The 17,297-nt window shown below is 43.9% G+C and overlaps 1 protein-coding gene and 1 long non-coding RNA gene across 15 annotated transcripts in view; one reads left to right on the top strand and one right to left on the bottom strand.

Annotated features, from left to right (window-relative positions):
* Positions 1–12,571, bottom strand: part of LOC126044676 (uncharacterized) — a 50,584-nt gene extending 38,013 nt beyond the window's left edge. Inside the window, exons 1-3 of the long non-coding RNA XR_007507754.1 lie at positions 12,383–12,571; positions 11,030–11,158; positions 7,820–7,991 (exon numbers count right to left, since the gene is read on the bottom strand). This is a non-coding gene — a long non-coding RNA (uncharacterized LOC126044676). The remainder of the gene's footprint in view (positions 1–7,819; positions 7,992–11,029; positions 11,159–12,382) is intronic.
* The window catches only part of IL15 (interleukin 15), a 51,665-nt gene continuing 44,888 nt past the window's right edge, over positions 10,521–17,297 (top strand). For 7 of the 14 annotated variants that reach the window (XR_007507751.1, XR_007507748.1, XR_007507752.1 and 4 more), the window contains exon 1: positions 11,004–11,210. Coding sequence is in view for 1 of the 14 variants with exons in the window: in XM_049814715.1 (XP_049670672.1) it covers positions 11,004–11,210 (207 nt within the window). In the remaining 13 variants the exon portion in view is untranslated. Of the gene's footprint in view, positions 10,706–11,003; positions 11,211–11,631; positions 11,698–12,587; positions 12,831–17,297 lie in introns of those variants that run through there. The other 7 variants (XM_049814717.1, XM_049814722.1, XM_049814721.1 and 4 more) reach the window with 7 other exon arrangements.

The following is a 17,297-nucleotide window of genomic DNA, read 5'->3' on the forward strand; positions in this document are numbered from 1 at the left end:
TTTGTGGAATACTTTTCACTGTAAACACCTAAATCATGGTTTGAAAAGTAAGTTAAGAGTTATTATAAAGCTATAAACCATACAATAGAGCTTAACTGCCAGAAGAATAAAAATATACTGAAATTTTTTGAAAGCCTAATTAAAAAATTATCTACTGCAGTTGCAGTAGTTATCACTTAACAGCATCCAGTACACACTCAGATAAGGATATTAACAAATGAGATAAGCCCAGTGGCAATGTTTTAGGAATGCTGTGCTAGCACAGTCCTTCAGTGTGCTGTCTCAGTGGAGGTAGGGGATGGAAATCTATGCAGCAGCAAAGAGGCAAGGGTTATTGATGTATTAGAAACTACAGAAGTGCCTCAGAATGGTCACATAGGAATTAGGGCTTCTCCCCCCAAAAAGGTGGCGGGCTCAATAGCCCAACCAAAGTGCATCTACACCACTGTATGCAGCATGGGCAACAAACAGGAGGACCTGGAAGCCATTGTGCAGCAGGAAAACTATGACATGGTTGCCATCACAGAAACATGGTGGGAGAAAAGGAGGCTGAGGGGAGACCATATCAGTCTCTACAACTATCTGAAAGGAGGTTGTAGCGAGGTGGGTGTCAGTCTCTTTCCCAAATAACAAGTGAAAGGACGAGAGGAAAAGGCCTCAAGTTGTGCCAGGGGAGGTTTAGATTGGATATTAGGAAAAATTTCTTCACTGAAAGGTTTGTCAGGCATTGGAACAGGCTGCCCATGGAAGTGGTTCGGTCACCATCCCTGGAGGTATTTAAAAGATGTGTAGATGTGGTGCTTAGGGGCATGGTTTAGGGGTGGACTTAGCAGTGCTAGGTTAACTGTTGGTCTTGATGATCTTAAAGGTTTTTTTCAACCTAAATGGTTCTATTCTATTGTATTCTATTCTATGGTATTGTATTCTATTCTGTTCTGTTCTTTTCTATTCTAAATTACTATTGCCTACTATTTTTTTCTGATGCTCTGTTTGGGATAGGTTTATAAGTGAAGTATACATTTCAGTGTCAGACAATAGTTTTTACTTTGCCTCTGTTTAAAATTTTTCTAGACATATAATCTACAAACTAGTAGCAATACACCATGTGAAGAGCTGAAGTGTAAACAAGTAATTGAAGACATGAGGGTAAATGAAACATAGGCATTTACTTGCAACAGTTCATAGGATTAGACTAGCCAGTCTGTCATGCAATGTCCTACACCTTATTAAAAATCCCAGGCCCCAAATGTTCAAATATTTACATAGAAAGATTTAATTGCTTCTGAAAGTGCAGCACAGATATTCCTAGGTCTGCATTCATGAACCAAATATACACTCATTTAGGGCCAAACTGGGCATTCATATTATGAAATAGTTGTACTTTCCCTGCCTCTGGAATTATTGTACAAAGGACATACTGCATTTACCACCAGATGCAACAGGAGGCGTTACCATAATTTTTAGATATATGAATATTTTTTAAATAATATGCAACATTTCACTTATCAAGACACCACAGCTGAAAATCACTTGGAGCTTCAGTGATAAAATTTAGAAGTTTAACTTTGTTTATTACAGAGAACAGATCATGCCACCAAAAATAAAAAGTAAATTCTCATTAGCAGGCAAAGTGCAGAGAACAAATAGTGAACAAATAGGACCATCTGTGAACAAAACAGGACCCCTGTATAAGATCTGATGTGAATGACTGGGACAGCTTTTAGAGCTTTTTGCTGCCTGAAAGAGACAAGTTGTCCGAGAAATCTCTGGAGGACCCAACAGTATCACTGGGGAAGGGTCCCTGTGCCCCCGCTCTGCTCTCGTCCTCCCCATGTGCCTCTGGCAGCAGACAGCAGGTGGGCTACATTCTAGGCTAACAGACCTTCGCTTTGACTGAGTGTGGGCTTCCTATCTCCTCCCCTTTCAGAAACTTTGATGTGCCTATGGTCCAGGCTGGTTGAAAACAGGCGCAGAGAGACTGTCCTCAAGACAGGGGCAGAAAGAGTGAGGGCACTACAGTCCAGACAGGTAGTCTCCCATGCTTGAAAACCTACCAGAAGAAACACTCAGAGAAAATGGAAATCGGAGGAGGAAGAAGCCCACAAATTTTGTTATGGACAAATTATGACAAATTATTCTTCCTTTTGTGACAGAATAACAAGTCTAAATGATAGAGGAGAAGCAGTAGCTGTCATGTTGTCTTGACTTTAGTAAGACATTTGACATGCTGTCGTGTGAAATTAATATAAGCAAGCAAGGAATCTGCCAGCATGAGGGGGCACAGCCTGTTGGAAAGGTGGACTCGGGAGTGCAGCTCACAGAGGAACTCGCGTAATTGAAAGAAAGGAATATGGGTAGGTCATCCAGTATTATTCAAGGACTTTCACTTGTGATGCAGCTATCAAATGGAAGTGCTGCTGACAAAATCTCAGACAGTACTGAGCAGAAGGAATGAAACATTTTGGAAGGTAAAAGCAGACTGCAAAATAATCTTGAAAAACTGGAGAAGTGGCCCAAACTGCAACACGCCGAGTGCAAAATCTGAATAGTCAGCTGCTCGAAAATGGCGAGGGGATAAACAGTCATGGCACAGCTTCTGGAGAAGACAGCCAGTTACAATCAGCCATGGGCTGGCAGAGGCATGCAAAGGGGGGGGGGGGGGGAAAGGGGACCAAGAGTAGCCTACACACAAGATAGGAAGAGAATCTGCTGTTCAGCCAGAGACTGAAGGGCAGTCAACAAATCATAAACAGCACCAAGAGATTCTGAACAGCTCATAAAAATACCCAAGGCATAAAAATACCCACATATTCAAATTAACTCAGAGTCACTAAGTCAGAATGGATATTTTAAACACATCTCTCTCCCTGCCCACTCATCCCTGCCTGGAGGAACATCACTTCTGGTCCTGAGTTAGAGCATAGAGTGCTCAGTTTCCTCTAAAAGTTTTTTGCCTACCTCTAAGACCTAGAGCTCTGCTATGCGTTTTCTCATTCTCTCAGTTTCCCTGCATTTGCCACAGTATCCTACCTTTGCTGTGCACCTCTCTTGCTTGCCGTATCTTGTAGCCATTTACATTCCCTAGGCAGTCTTGAGAAGGTCATCAGGTTCGTATATTCACCCTGCTTCTGAGAAATGTACAAATTAGCAAAAAACATCATTTTAAGCTAAACCTTCTATTTCAGCCAAAGTAGAGCACACAGGATTTTATTAAAGGTTGCTGAATATAGCTACTGCTAATTGGGGTGGCTGGCAATGAAGAAAGCCTCTGAGACCTTGTGGTTTAGGGTATTATGAACTTGCACCATCATTGGAATTTCAAATCACTTTTTCATATATTCAGTGCAAAGACTTAGGCCTTCCTCCTTGCCAAAGATTAAATGCATCTCTTGCTCCTCTGGGGCGCCAGAAGACAACTGTGTTTATCAGATTCTTAGGTCTAAGCTTCTATTGATATGTGTATGAGAGTAGATTAAAATTGATTTCATACATTTACCCAGGAATGAAACAAGTAAAGCATGCAATTTTATGTACCAGCTGCATGTAATGTAAATCTAGGAAATCACAGAGTCTCCACTGGTATAAATACATGGAAGGGTTTGCAAGAAAGTGTAATATCAGCAGGAACTCAATTCTATCCCTCCCCTAAGCTGCAAAACATTCATTTTAAAGGCAGGAAACTAGTTACATTGGGAGCTGCACAAAAATGGATGCTCTTTGGTAAATTCAGTGGGACTCACTTCAGAAGGAATCCTGTGGTAAAAAAAAGCAGCAAGATGTTGCCAGTAACTTAGATATCTGGGAAGTGAGAAGCAATGTCATAGTTTTCCGTATCTAAGATTTTTGAGGGATTTTATTAGCCTTTCTCAGGTGACATCAAGTCCACTGTTCTTCTGGAGTATGCCTACATTGACCACTTGTCCATGTCTTGCAAGTTCACTACTTAGTATCTTCATTATGCAGGATTTATGGATGAGCATTACTATGTGTAGTTGCACTCTCACAAACTGAAATCTTTTTGAGGCAATGTATTTTCCCGAGTTTAGGCTTGATTTGTTTATTAAATACATACATGAAGCCTAATGGCCACATATCAGTACTTGCATTCTTAATTGCAGTGTCCTGTAGAGTCTCTTTAACTCCCTTTCATAGCGGCAAAGTCTCAACTTTGTTCCAGTGAAAAAACATCTCTACCTATATTAATTAAAATTCAATACATATGATTTTTATTTATATTTCAGATATTTCTGGATGCTACTGTTTGGTTATAAAAAATCGGCAAAGTTAGCAACAATGGGTGGTTTGAGTCTCATCTCTTCAATAACATTTTTTTACAAAAAGCTGCTTTTTTTTTTCTCCCACATTTTTAACTCTGGAGAGAATATCATAATCTGTTGAGCACCCTTCACCTTTTATTTTAATGCATAGAAACTTTGATCCAACTGTGCTGACAAAAGTTTTTGGCTTATTGTCTGTTTCCCCAGTTTGGATTTTATTGCATTGGCAATTTAAAGGGTTGCTGCTGCTTTACGCTCCGTGCTAGGACACGGCCCCGAAGTCAGCCTTTGGTCTTTCTCTATTTTGACCAATCTTGAGCAGACTGTGAATCCCCTTGAACAGTCACAAGAACTGCAAGAGATAGATCAGGGGTAGCTAGACATGCCGATTTTAGGAAACACTGAGGTTTTCACACAGCTAAAAGTCAATTCAGATACACTCCTTGTATCTCTTGGAAGCAGGGACCTTTTCATTTACCTGTGGATGGGCCTGGCCCAGCCACGGGTCTGAGCAGCTGCAAAGTCACCCTCAGCAGTCTCTGCTTCTGTGGGCCACTGTTTGCGTCTGCAAGCCAGCCCGTTTTTGGACCTTGATACAGACAATTAATCTGGACTGCTCGCTAGGCAAATAGAGTTCAGTGGCCTGATACTGGAAACTCCTGTCCATAAACATCTTATCTTTGGCTGTTTTCAGGGTACATGAAGTACATGCAGATAAATAATCAGAGGAATGGAGAGGACTGGAAACACCCTGTATATTTCTGCTGCTACATGCCACCCATGTGATTTCCTACAATGAATTTCAGTGACTTAGGCTAGACAGTCACGAGGCAGAGGGTAGAAGGATTCAGAATGAGCAGTGGAGGTTAAAAATGGGGAATCTCTCTTCTTATGCATATTGAATATTTCTGCGTCCCATGCAGCGCCAGCGAAAGCAATGGCATACTGTTCGGAGGAAGCTGCTGCTGCTGAATAACAGGTGCTCTGGGGAAAGGTAAGAAATAACAGATGGGAAACATTGCTGGTCTGAGGACAATAAGCTATCAAAAAATCGAAGGACTGAAATGACAAATGACCAATTATTGATAGTAAATTTCAAAACACTATCTTTTCATCAGCTAGTCAGAGTTTTGATAACTCCCAGTGCATTCATCCTTACTGTACACAGTATGCCACATATTAAGATTCCCTACAGAAAGCACATTGATTTTTTCATGTAAAGGAGTGAGCAATATATTGTGATGTGGGAGTTTAATATTGCACAAGCGTGTCATAATATATGAAAGGGCTCTTTATATACCCTAGCAACTTGAAAGCTATGTGACAAAACTAAAGGCAACCTTGAATTTGGTATGACCCCTAATTTAAACTACTTGGAGAAAGCCCTTTCCTTCCTTTTTTTGACTAAATACAGCATGTTGTGAAGAGTGTCTTAAATTTCAAGTGTTTAGAATACATTCTGTCCACGTGGCCGCTAAATACCTTGTTTTCTCTATTTATACAGAAATTACTTTCTACTGACTGATTTCTACATTTGTCACAAAAGCTCTGAGCATTAAAAAGACCAGCTGTATTACAGTATAATGAAACTATAAAGCAGTATTAACAAATGAGAAATACAATACATACACCATGGTTATTGTATTTTAGTATCAAAGAGAAAAAAAGGGAAATAATCTTGATGGAATGTACATCATTACTCAGTTTCATTCTTTCCTCTTTCAGCCCTCTTTTTTGTATGTTACTTCTTTTTAGTAGGATTTTCTTATTTGCATCATCATATGGGTTAGGATCTGATTCTCCTGCATTTGTGGAAAGCTCCACCTACAAATGGCAAAGTGAGCTGCAAAGCAGGCTGTTAACCTCAGAGAGGGTGTCTACATGGACTAAGACTGAGAGATCTCGACAAATTGTTTTGACAAATAGTTAGCTTTGAGGAAAAGAATCCACCACCCCCTCCCTGTGAGTGATCCAGTTTCACTATTATAATGTAACATTTTGATTCTTCAATTCACTATTCTGGAATTTCTATTGAGAAACACTTATAAATGTTTGTCTAGTAAATTTAGACCGACACATGTTTTGGATGCTGTGCTTTAAACTGAAGAAAGGCACTGCTTTCATGGGAGGATCCTGAGTTATGGATCCTGCTTGGAGGCATGGTCAGTGGCAGTCAAGGGCACTTAAACCCTCAGAAGGCTTTTCCTAGCCCTGCTAAATGGCTAATTTAGACAGTGCCCTGTTCAGCACGTGAAACCTAACAGCTAAATGTGCCTGAGTCCCAAGGCACTGCACTGGGCTCCAGCTACCCCGTTCAGAAAGTGCCCAGTCATCTCAAGTCAAGTGGCACAGCACCCTAAGTTCAAAAAAAGCATTTGAGTAGAGAATTATTCCTATGAGAACTAGCTGGGAACTTAAATAAGGATTAGAGTCACTAACAGTTTTGTGGATTTGGCATGTAGGTCTCTATGTCAGAGAACACTGAGAGAGCGTGGACCGCAAGAGTTTTGTGGTCTGGCCATTGCACTCAGGGTTGATTAACACAGAGAGAAATAAACAAATATAACTTGAGAGAACTGCTATAGTGAAGACGTGCCTTTTGGGATGTTAGCCAGCTTTTTTATTCACATATTTATTTTATTTTGTGTAGGATTTTCTGTATCTATCATGCAATTTAAGGAGCAACTCTTTCAGGAATACCTTTAGGCTGCAGTACTGTAAATATTTTCTCTAAATAGGATAGTGCTTGCTCACAAGGCACTAAACAAAATACTTAAGCTTGTAGGTTCCTCACATGACCCCAACTAAGAGCTGCACATTTCCCTGTGTAACCTTTTTTCAGATTCAGAAAGGTATGCCTATTCATTTTAAGCATTAAATGCTTTTCCCTTTGTTTTGTTTTTTTGCTAACTTAGCAATTGATATGGTTTTGCTTGGAAACACTCTCTCTTTAAATAGGAATAGCTCATGCCTAGTGGCAGTAGTTGATAAATTATAACATGCCAGAAATATTGTGTGTGCTTCTGAAAGGCAGAATATTAATGTCTCTCCAGATGTGTCTAGAAATTAAATAGCATTTTTGAGATGCCAGAAGTTTTTAATAACCAATCTGAAGAGTCTATAATTTAGGACACATTATAGTTTAGTATGAAGGAAAAAAAAAAAAAAAAAAAGACACAGATTATCTATAGTCCTATAGCAGCCATGAAGCAGAAGTTGCCCAGATTTTCAGAAGGCACACATTCCCACCTAGTAACATGTTTAGTATATTACATGTTCTATTACAGTAATAACTCTGCAATAGAATTATTGCAGAGTTGAATATTGGTTTATGTGTTGTTACAGCATTGGTGCAGGACAGTTGCCAAATTCAGTTATGTGTAGGATTTGCTGAAGATTATAATTTCCAGAAATGCACCTTCCTAGCATACATCAAAGACAGATTTACCTAAGTCCCTCATCATACAAGTTCCCCTCTGTCCTCTCCTGCTCAGGAGAAAGGCACACTGCTGCTGGCCGCTATCACTAGAATCAAGGCTCACCTTAGCTGAAATGACATGCAGTAATGGTGAACACTGGCGGGGTGACCGGGATGTGACTCCTCAGAGGCAAAAGGCTGTTTACCCCTGAGTTAGCTCCTCTGGCTGCCACACAGGGAGTCGGGGGAAGCTAGAGTTGTACCTGCTTATCAGCTTTTTACGTCCACTCTGTCACCTAGAGGAGAAAACAGCAGTTCTTTCATTTTCCTATGCAGAAATTCATGAGGTTGATAATTGAGGGTGTAGTAGTTCAGCCCTTCAGCAAAAATTCAAACACAGCAGGAACACTGTAATAAAAAAATACTCAGGAAGAGACACTATTCAAATCGCAATTACTGTCCTCTGCATCTGCCTGTACATTTGGGTTCAGGTTCTCTAAAAATTCTGGAATTCATTTAAAAAAAAAAATCATTATGCTTATCAGAGCATAATATCTTATCAAAGCTCACACCTTATCAGAGAAGGCCTCCATTTCAAGCCTCTTTTTTTTAAAAGAACTGATACTGAGACAGTAGGTGAGAAGAGTGTAGTGCAGTCCCACCTTTAAGCATTTAGAAATTTAGCAAAGTTGGCTCTGAGCTGGATCAGTTGGGGGCCATCCAGAAGGGATCTGACTCTGCAAGAGCTGCCATTTTTTTCCAGACTACCTTCAGAAAATATGGCATTTTTGTATAAACACCCACATCATGTTGCTCTGGAAAAGCCACCTTCCCTCCCACTTCTTCACTCTTGCTCCTGTAGCAATACTTCCTCTCCCAGTGTTCAGTGACAGAACCAACACCAATTCCAAAGGAACTAATTTCATGAAAATACGGGCAAACTTTTAAGAGTACAGCAAACTTAAAGTAGTTGTTGGCTGTCATGTAGCCGCACAAAACGTTTGGGCAATGTTGCTTCAAATCAGCACGATCATGTTTGAATTTTCAGTTATCCTGTTTTGTTTTCAAAATGACATTCGTGCATCTGTTTTCACTTTACTGTTTGCATGATATAAGTTATGCACATTCTTTGTCACTGCACTTATAATACTAAATTACAATTTAGTAGCTCATTAGTGAGAGTAATTGCCAATATCTTGCCAAATAGCCTGTGTCCACTATAAATGAAACTTGCATAAATTAGAAAAGTGTATTTTGCTTGTAAGAGAGTATGAGAATAATTTATGCTATAAATAAACACCTTGATGTGGCTAGTAGTGTTTAGACGACTATAAAATGTCCCTTGTGTAATTAGGAAGCACATTTTTGTGTAATTAAGAAAATGAATGAGTATTAAATTTTGAGGCAGTGCAGGTGGTATTGCCACCCTATTGTAATGTAATACATACTGACACTTGCATTATTTTTATATACAACTACTGTAATGTTTAGGAACAGTTTTTAAATTAAGCTAGAAATTGATATAATTTAACTTCAGAAATGCCAGCAAAACATAGTTCATAAAAGAAGAACAAACTCAGAGAGGTAGTTTTAAAAAAAAGAAGAAAAAAAATCTACTCTATATACAGTGTTTCCATTTTGCAGTGTTCAAAGGAAACTGTTTGGAAAGTGATTTTAAAAAAATTTCACATGAGTGATTCTTCCACCTTTCCCACAGAATATAATTCATGAATACCTAAAGCTTTGTGTGCTTGTTTTTGGCTCTTTGTTTATAAATTTTTCCTAGTTGAGAAAATTCTGACAAATTATAGTGTAGCAAAGGTATCACATCAAAAAGCAAAGACAAATGGAAAACAATCTATTTTCTTTCAGTTTTAAACAGTGACAAATACGAGAGACTTTGGGATCTCAAGTCCAAATACATACACTCAGGTGTATACTTGAAATCATTTATTCTCATTCTTTGAGCTGGAGTAAACTCAAGAAACAGAGGTGTTTATGACCACTTTTTTCTTAGAAGTGCCCTTATGAAAAAAACAGTTAATAAATGATTGTGTTCATGTAGTTTAAATGTTGATCTAAGCTGGTGTTTTTTCCTGCAATGCTGGTACCTCCTTTTCACTTGCATTTTTGTACTCTCTCATGGCAAGAATTCCAGCCAAATCTGTACTTTTATTTTCTCTTTCAAATCCTGCCCCGCTGAGGCAGATTTCACCTCTCATGTCTGCACATCCACTTAAAAAGTGATATTAAGACTCTATACTGAGACAGAGTACAAGGAGCGTAAGTAGCTACTTTTCAGGAGACACAGTGTCATGTGGGAGAGCCAAGGGTCCCTGGAGAGCATGAAATTGTGAGTTCTGCTTTTTGTCTTGTGTTAAATTGCTGGAATGTTCTTTGCAGTGGTAGTGACAGCAAACTGGACCCTGTACAGGAGCTAATCAGCGTGGCTGCCTTCTCTGCAGAATGGATGCTGGACCCAAGCATAGGGCCAATGGGTACAGTGCACACGGGTGCTGACAAGTGGCAGGAAGCTGCCTCACATCATGAGTCCGTCATGCAGCCATCTAGAACTAGTCTCTGGAAACACTCAGTTCCAGTCCTTGTTTCTCTCGGTAGCTATATGACAGCTGTTCAAGATACAGAAGTCTAATTTAGGTCCGTCAGTAGATTTTCTGAGTCTGGCTGTAATAGAATATCCCAGCACAGGGAACTAACTGGTATTGTTCACGGGGTTTTATAAATAGTGTTCCTGAAAAAATGTTACTTCACTGAGAAACAGGAAGGAAATGCCCAACTCTAGAAACCCATCTCTTTGTCAGTAAGGAGACAGAGCCATTTCAAAACCCTTCTCATTTAGCTGCAGAGTATTTTTACGACCTCACAGAGTGTGACATGCAGAGAATAACAACCAGCGCCCAGAATACCTCAAAAGAGGGCAAAAAGAAGATTGCGCAGAGAGGAAGTACCATTTTCACCATTGCCTCTGGAGCGCATGACCTCTACATAGGTAAATGATGGTCCCTGGAAACCTGAGAGTACTCCTAGGGAGCTGCTGAGCCTTATCTTCAGGACATTAAAGTTTAGCTCAGGGTAGAAAGGTTCTTCATCGTGAGGTGTCTGAGCAGGACTTTAGGATTACAGCTGCCATGCCCTGTGATTATCACAGGTACCAAACCCTCACTTTTCTTAACAGCTAAAATTCACAACTTTTGAGTTCAGTGCAATTTGCAGAGTATTTTTTCAGCTCCTTTATAAGGATCCTCTTCTGATGTCTCCTGGGCCTACGACCCCCCCTCTGCCCTGCCATGGCACAGCAAGCCAGATGCTGTACCTTTTGGAGAAGCTCTTTTCTGTCCTGGCAACCCTCTTCCATGGTCATGCTCGTCTTTCCTAGTGGCATCCTGAGAGGCAAAATCTCTTTTTCTCCTGTGGTGGCTGCCCCAGTAAAACACTGTTCAGGCTGCAGAGAAGAGGAGGAGTTACAGCATAAAGCTACAGTGTTTGCTTCCAAGGTAAGCAACCCTTCAGAGCTGTGGTTGGAGGGATACACTTGAGCTACAAAGGGGGAAGGGACTGTGCAGAGACAAGGGCAGGACCTGTTCACATTCTTCCCTTTATGGAAGGATAAGAGGTAGCAAGTGTAAATGTCGCTGCTTAGGACAGCAAGCAGCTGCCTTTCGTGTTTGTCAGTCACTTTGCCTGCCTTCTAAATACAGGCATATGTCTTTCCCCACTTTTGTGTGGGTTTGTTTTTTTTTTTTTTTTTCCAAGTTGGAAAATCACTCAGAAATGGCAGCAGGAAATCCCTAGGATCTGTTATTTGTGGTGGGAATAATTTCCACGTTGTATTAGGTACAAACATAGTCCTACATTATTATTATGTAACAACTGAAAGTAAAACAGAACGGAGGAGGGGGTGGAGCATTCGCTGCTGTCACTAGTACAAACTTTATCCTAACTTCTTCTGTGCCAACTTGCTGCACAGCTTTTCCAAGACTTGTGAGTATTTTACAACTTTTAACATCCTCTTGTTTTACTCTCTTTCTCGTATTGAAAAGATGAGGGAACTCATACTGCTTAGCTTCCAATTATTTAATGTTTTTTAAAATCGTCTTGTAAGATTTGTTATAAATATAAAAGACATAGTTTTAATTATTGTATTTAACCTTGTACCTGGCACCTGTTTCTCTGTTTCTGCTGTGTGAGAGACATCAGCAAGTAGGGAGAATTGGTGCTAGCCAGTGAAAATTTGTCATTGTTTTCTTAACAAATTCGCACAGCAAAAACAAGGAGAAAACGAAGATACTGCTGTGAGCCTAGTTAACATAGCAAGGACGGAGATATAAAGCTGGGAGAAAAGTTGTTTACCATCTTAGTGTATACCCTTGAAAGAACATTAAATGCAGGCAGGAAACTGAAAATCTGCAGTCAAGTGGAGTCCTGCTGAAAACAGTGATACAGAGATCCTGTTGCCGATAGCAATATAATGGGGAGGCATAAGCTAGTAGTAAACCCGAGTAAGCAAATGCATTTACGAGTCTGTTGTTAAAAATACCACTTTCCACCTAAGGAAACCAAAAGGTAGAAGGAAAAAGGTGTGTGGGGTAGAAATTCATGAAGGACCGTATTGTCAAACCCTGCGAAATTACCTTTGTAAAAGCCATTAATAGGGAATTCTCCTTACCGCTCACAGCCACTGCCTTGTGATTCTTTCTGTATACGGCAGGTACATTGGTGCTGCTCTGCTTTTAAAAGCGTCTGATCTTGCAGAACAAATTCCTGATTGATTATAATCACCACAATAATTTTTTTTTTTGCTGTACTTTCGAAATAGCCAATAGCACAGCACTTCCTTTGCCCATTATGCACTGGTTTATTTCTATTTACAGTTAGCAACTTATTTTGACACGTAGGAAATAAGCGGAGAGGTATCGCCGGGTTGTTTTCCCTCGGAAGGAGGTACTGAGCTGCATGCAGATCGACTTAGTGTCGACAAGCGGTCTGTAGAGATCGACAGAGGTACCCAGTCCATTCTCTGGGAGCCCGCTGGTCCGTTCTGCACTCTGAGGAAGGGCAGCGTGACTTCGTGGCCTCTCACCATCGGTTTAGCTCCGCGAACTCAAACGAGAAAGGTCAGCTTTGCCAGCAATTTAGAGTGTAACGTTGTAAGGAAGGCAGCGGCTCCGGGGCGGGGGGACGGGGGGGGTCCCGAACCGGGACAACCTCCGGGCTGCGCAGAGACCCGCCGGCAGCCCCGCACCTCCCGCCACAGCGGCGGACGGCACCTGGGGTGGGACAGGAGCCATGGCGGGCCGCCCCCCCCCCCCCCCCCCCGCCCCGCCGCCGCCGCCGCCACAGGGATCCCCTAGGGAGCGGCAGCGAGCGGGGCGCGGCGGTTGGCGCGGAAGGGCGGGCAGGAGGGGCGCTGAAGCCCTGCCAGCCCCAGCGGCGGGGAGCGGGGGGGGGGGCAGCGGTGTCCAGCCGGCGCAAAGCCGTGGCCTCGCTAAGCTCTGCAGCCGCCCAGACAAGAGCTCCGGTGGGAACGCGCTGCCAGCCCGGCGCCGGGCCTCAGGCCGTGGCCTGCCCTCGTGCCGGTGCGGGGCGGCTGCGGGGAGCGGAGCTGGGGGGAGCGGAGCTGGGGGGGTGCGCCCAGGCAGGGGCACTCCTCTGAGGGGGGCGAGGGGGCTGAGGGGCACCAGGGAGTGCGAGAGGACTGCTGGAATCTCACCCCACCTTCCCCGAGGCGGGCAGCGCCCGCGACGCGGAGGATGCCCGACCCTCTCCCCGCCTGGCTGAAGACAGAGACCGAAGGGGGAGGGGGCGATGGCGACGAGGTCCTCCTCCGCGGCTGCCCCACCTTCCCGGGTGCCCTGGCGTAACAGGCACGAGGCTCCGCGAGTGGAACCGAGCGGCCGCGAGGACGGTGGTTCGTCTCGCGTGGAGGCGTCGCTGAGGTCAAGTTGGCCTACGCCCCGCGTCAGAACTGGTTCCGTAGAGGAAACAAGGCGGGACGCCGTCGGAGGAGACTCCCTTCTGAAGGGAGCAGAAGGCCCAACCTGCAGACCCGACCCACTTCTTAGGGAAGTCTGCTGCTCCCCTGGGGCCCAGGTTAAAGACATGACGAGGAAACCTCCTACCCCGGTACGGCCCTCAGATTATTATTATCCGTTATTGGTTCTTCACGTAGGCGGCGATGACGTTGCAACAAGAAGTGCGAGGGCAATCGAGAGAGACTTCCAGGATGCTGGGTTAAGGGAGCAGGAGCACAAGCAGTGTTCTCCTCTACCCTTCCAGTGGCAGGGAATGATGAGGGAAGGAACAGGAAGAGCCAGCAGATCGGTACCTGGCTCCGAGCCTGGTGTCACTGGCAGAATTTGTGGGGTTTTGATCATGGGTCAGTCTACGTGACACCAGGCCAGCTGGCAACAGACGGGGTACACCTGTCTCAAAGGGAGAAAAGGTTCTTTGCACAGGGGTTAGCAGGGCTCATTGAAAGAGCTTTAAACTAGACTTGAAGGGGAAAAGGGATATAACCAGGCTCACTAGAGATAAGCCTGGGGGCGGCACGCCAATGTTTGAGGGACGGTGTGCTAGCGTGGTCCTTCAGTGTGCTGTCTCGGTGGAAGCAGGGGATGGAGATCCATGAGGCAGCAAAGAGGCAAGGGTTATTGATGTGTTAGAAACCACAGGAGTGCCTGAGAATGGTCACATAGGAATTATAGGGCCTCTGCCCCCAAAAGGTGCTGGGATCAACAGCCCGACTGAAGAGCATCTACACCAAAGCGTGCAGCATGGGCAACAGACAGGAGGAGCTGGAAGGTGTTGTGCAGCGGGAAAACTGTGACATGGTTGCCATCACAGAAACATGGTGGGATAACTTGCACAACTAGAGTGCTGCAATGGATGGCTATAAACACTTTAGAAGGGATAGGGAAGGAAGGAGAGGTGGTGGGGTAGCCCTGTATGTTAGGGTGTTTTGATTGTCTAGAGCTTAATGATGGTGATGATAGGGTTGAGTGTTCATGGGTAAAAATCAGGGGGAAGGCCAACAAGGCAGATATCACAGTGGAAGTCTGTTATAGACCACCCAACCAGGATGAAGAGGCAGACAAAATACTCTATAAGCAGCTGGGAGAAGTCTCACGATCGCTAGCCCTTGTTCTCGTGGGGGACTTCAACTTACCAGATGTCTGCTAGAAATACAATACAGCAGAGAAGAAACAGTCTAGGAGGTTCCCAGAGTGTGTGGAAGATAACTTCCTGGCACAGCTGGTGAGTGAGCCAACGAGGGAAGGCACCCCACTGGACCTGTTGTTTGTGAACAGAGAAGGACTTGTGGGTGATGTGATGGTTGGAGGCCATCTTGGGCATAGCAATCACAAAATGTTAGAGTTTCTGATTCTTGGACAAGTAAGGAGGCGGGGTCAGCAGAACTGCTACTTGGACTTCCAGAGGGTGGACTTTGGCCTGTTTAGGAGCCTGGTTGACAGAGTTCCTTGAGAGGCAGTCCTGAAGGGCAAAGGAGTCCAGGAAGGCTGGACATTCTTCAAGAAGGTGCAGGAGCAGGCTGTCCCCATGTGCCGAAAGATGAGCCAGTGGGGAAGAAGACCGGCCTGGCTGAACAGACAGTTTTAGCTGGAACTCAGGAAAGAAAAGGAGAGTTTATGGCCTTTCGAAGAAGGGACAAGCAACTCAGGAGGACTGCAAGGATTTTGTGAAGTTATGCAGGGAGACAATTAGAAGGGCCAAAGCCCAACTAGAACTTAATCTGGCTACTGCTGTAAAAAACAATTCAGAAAGTTTCTATAAATACATTAGCAACAAAAGGAGGGCTAAGGATGATCTCCATCCTTTCCTGGATTCCCTGTGGGCAGAAACATAGTGACAAAGGATGAGGAAAAGGCTGAGGTACTTAAGGCCTTCTTTGCGTCAGTCTTTAATAGTAAGACAAGTTGTTCACCAGGCACTCAGCCCCCCGAGCTGGAAGACAGGGACGGGGAGCAGAATGAAGGCCTCATAATCCAAGGGCAAATGGTTAGTGACCTGCTACACCACTCATACACACACAAGTCTATGGGGCCAGATGGGATCCACCCAAGGGTACTGAGGGAGCTGATGGAAATGCTCACGAAGCCACTTTTCAATCATTTATCAGCAGTCCTGGCTAACCGGGAGGGTCCCAGCTGACTGGAGGTTAGCTAATGTGACACCCATCTACAAGAAGGGGTGGAAGGAGGATCCGAAGAACTACAGCCCTGTCAGCCTGACCTTGGTGCTGGGGAAGGTTATGGAGCAGATCATCTTGAGTGCCATCACACAGCACATACAGGACAACCAGGTGATCAGGCCCAGTCAGCATCGGTTTATGAAAGGCAGGTCCTGCTTGACTAACCTGAGCTCCTTCTATGACCAGGTGACCTGCTTAGCGGATGAGGGAAAGGCTGTGGATGTTGTTTACCTGGACTTTAGTAAAGCCTTTGACACCATTTCCCGCAGCATTCCCCTGGAGAAACTGGCTGCTCGTGGCTTGGATGGGTGTATTCTTTGCTGGGTAAAAAACTGTCTGGACGGCTGGGCCCGAAGAGTTGTGGTGAATGGAGTTAAATCCAGCTGGTGGCCGGTCACAAGTGGTGTTCCCCAGGGCTCAGTATTGGGGCCAGTTCTGTTTAATATCTTTATCAGTGATCTGAACAAGGGGATCAGGAGCACCCTCAGTAAGTTTGCAGACAACACCAAGTTGGGTAGTAGTGTTGATCTGCTTGAGGGTAGGAAGGGTCTACTGAGGGATCTTGATCGATGGGCTGAGGCCAATTGTATGAGGTTCAACAAGGCCAAGTGCTGGGTCCTGGGAAGTGGTTCAGTCGCCATCCCTGGAGGTATTTAAAAGATGTGTAGATGTGGTGCTTAGGGACATGGTTTGGTGGTGGACTTGGCAGTGTTAGGTTAATGGTTGGACTTGATAATCTTGAAGGTCTTTTCCAACCTAAATTATTCTATGGTACCCTGCTATCTTTAAGAATGTTTGAATTCTCTGGGAAAAAGAATATTATGGTCAGATCCATTCTGAGGCTTCCTAGATCTTCACTGAAAATAAAGAGGGATCACAGGGGACAGAGGTACAGGCTGATGTGGAGTAATGGGGTAGTATGGACAACAAAATGCTAGATTTTTTCTGAAGAGTGAAAAGTTCCTCCTCACTTCAGCTTGCAGTCTCTTCCAGGCCATGACCAGTAACACGTCTGACACACATCTTCCAATGCCAGGTGCAGGGTTCTGTAAGCCAAGTATTTCCCTTTTCTGTACTCAGGGAGTTCCGCCTCCTGCAGCCAGCACAGCAGGGAGAAGTACAGTCTGGAACAACCCCTCTGTGAGACATGTTGTTCTATCAAAAGAACGTGTTTTGTGGTGTGAAGTACATCACTGTTCTGCAGGCCAGCACAGTGTTATTGCTTGCAGGGATCAGTAAAGCATAGCAGCCCAACCTCAGCTGTTGGAACAAACTTGTTAGTCTGCACAGAAGTACGTATTTTATTCCTCTTGTTTTTTACATGACATGGTCTTGTTGCTATATCCTCTATTTCATCGCTGCACCATCAATA

The sequence above is a fragment of the Accipiter gentilis genome, chromosome 12 (assembly GCF_929443795.1).
Source record: "Accipiter gentilis chromosome 12, bAccGen1.1, whole genome shotgun sequence".
In the NCBI taxonomy this organism is placed as follows: domain Eukaryota; kingdom Metazoa; phylum Chordata; class Aves; order Accipitriformes; family Accipitridae; genus Astur; species Astur gentilis.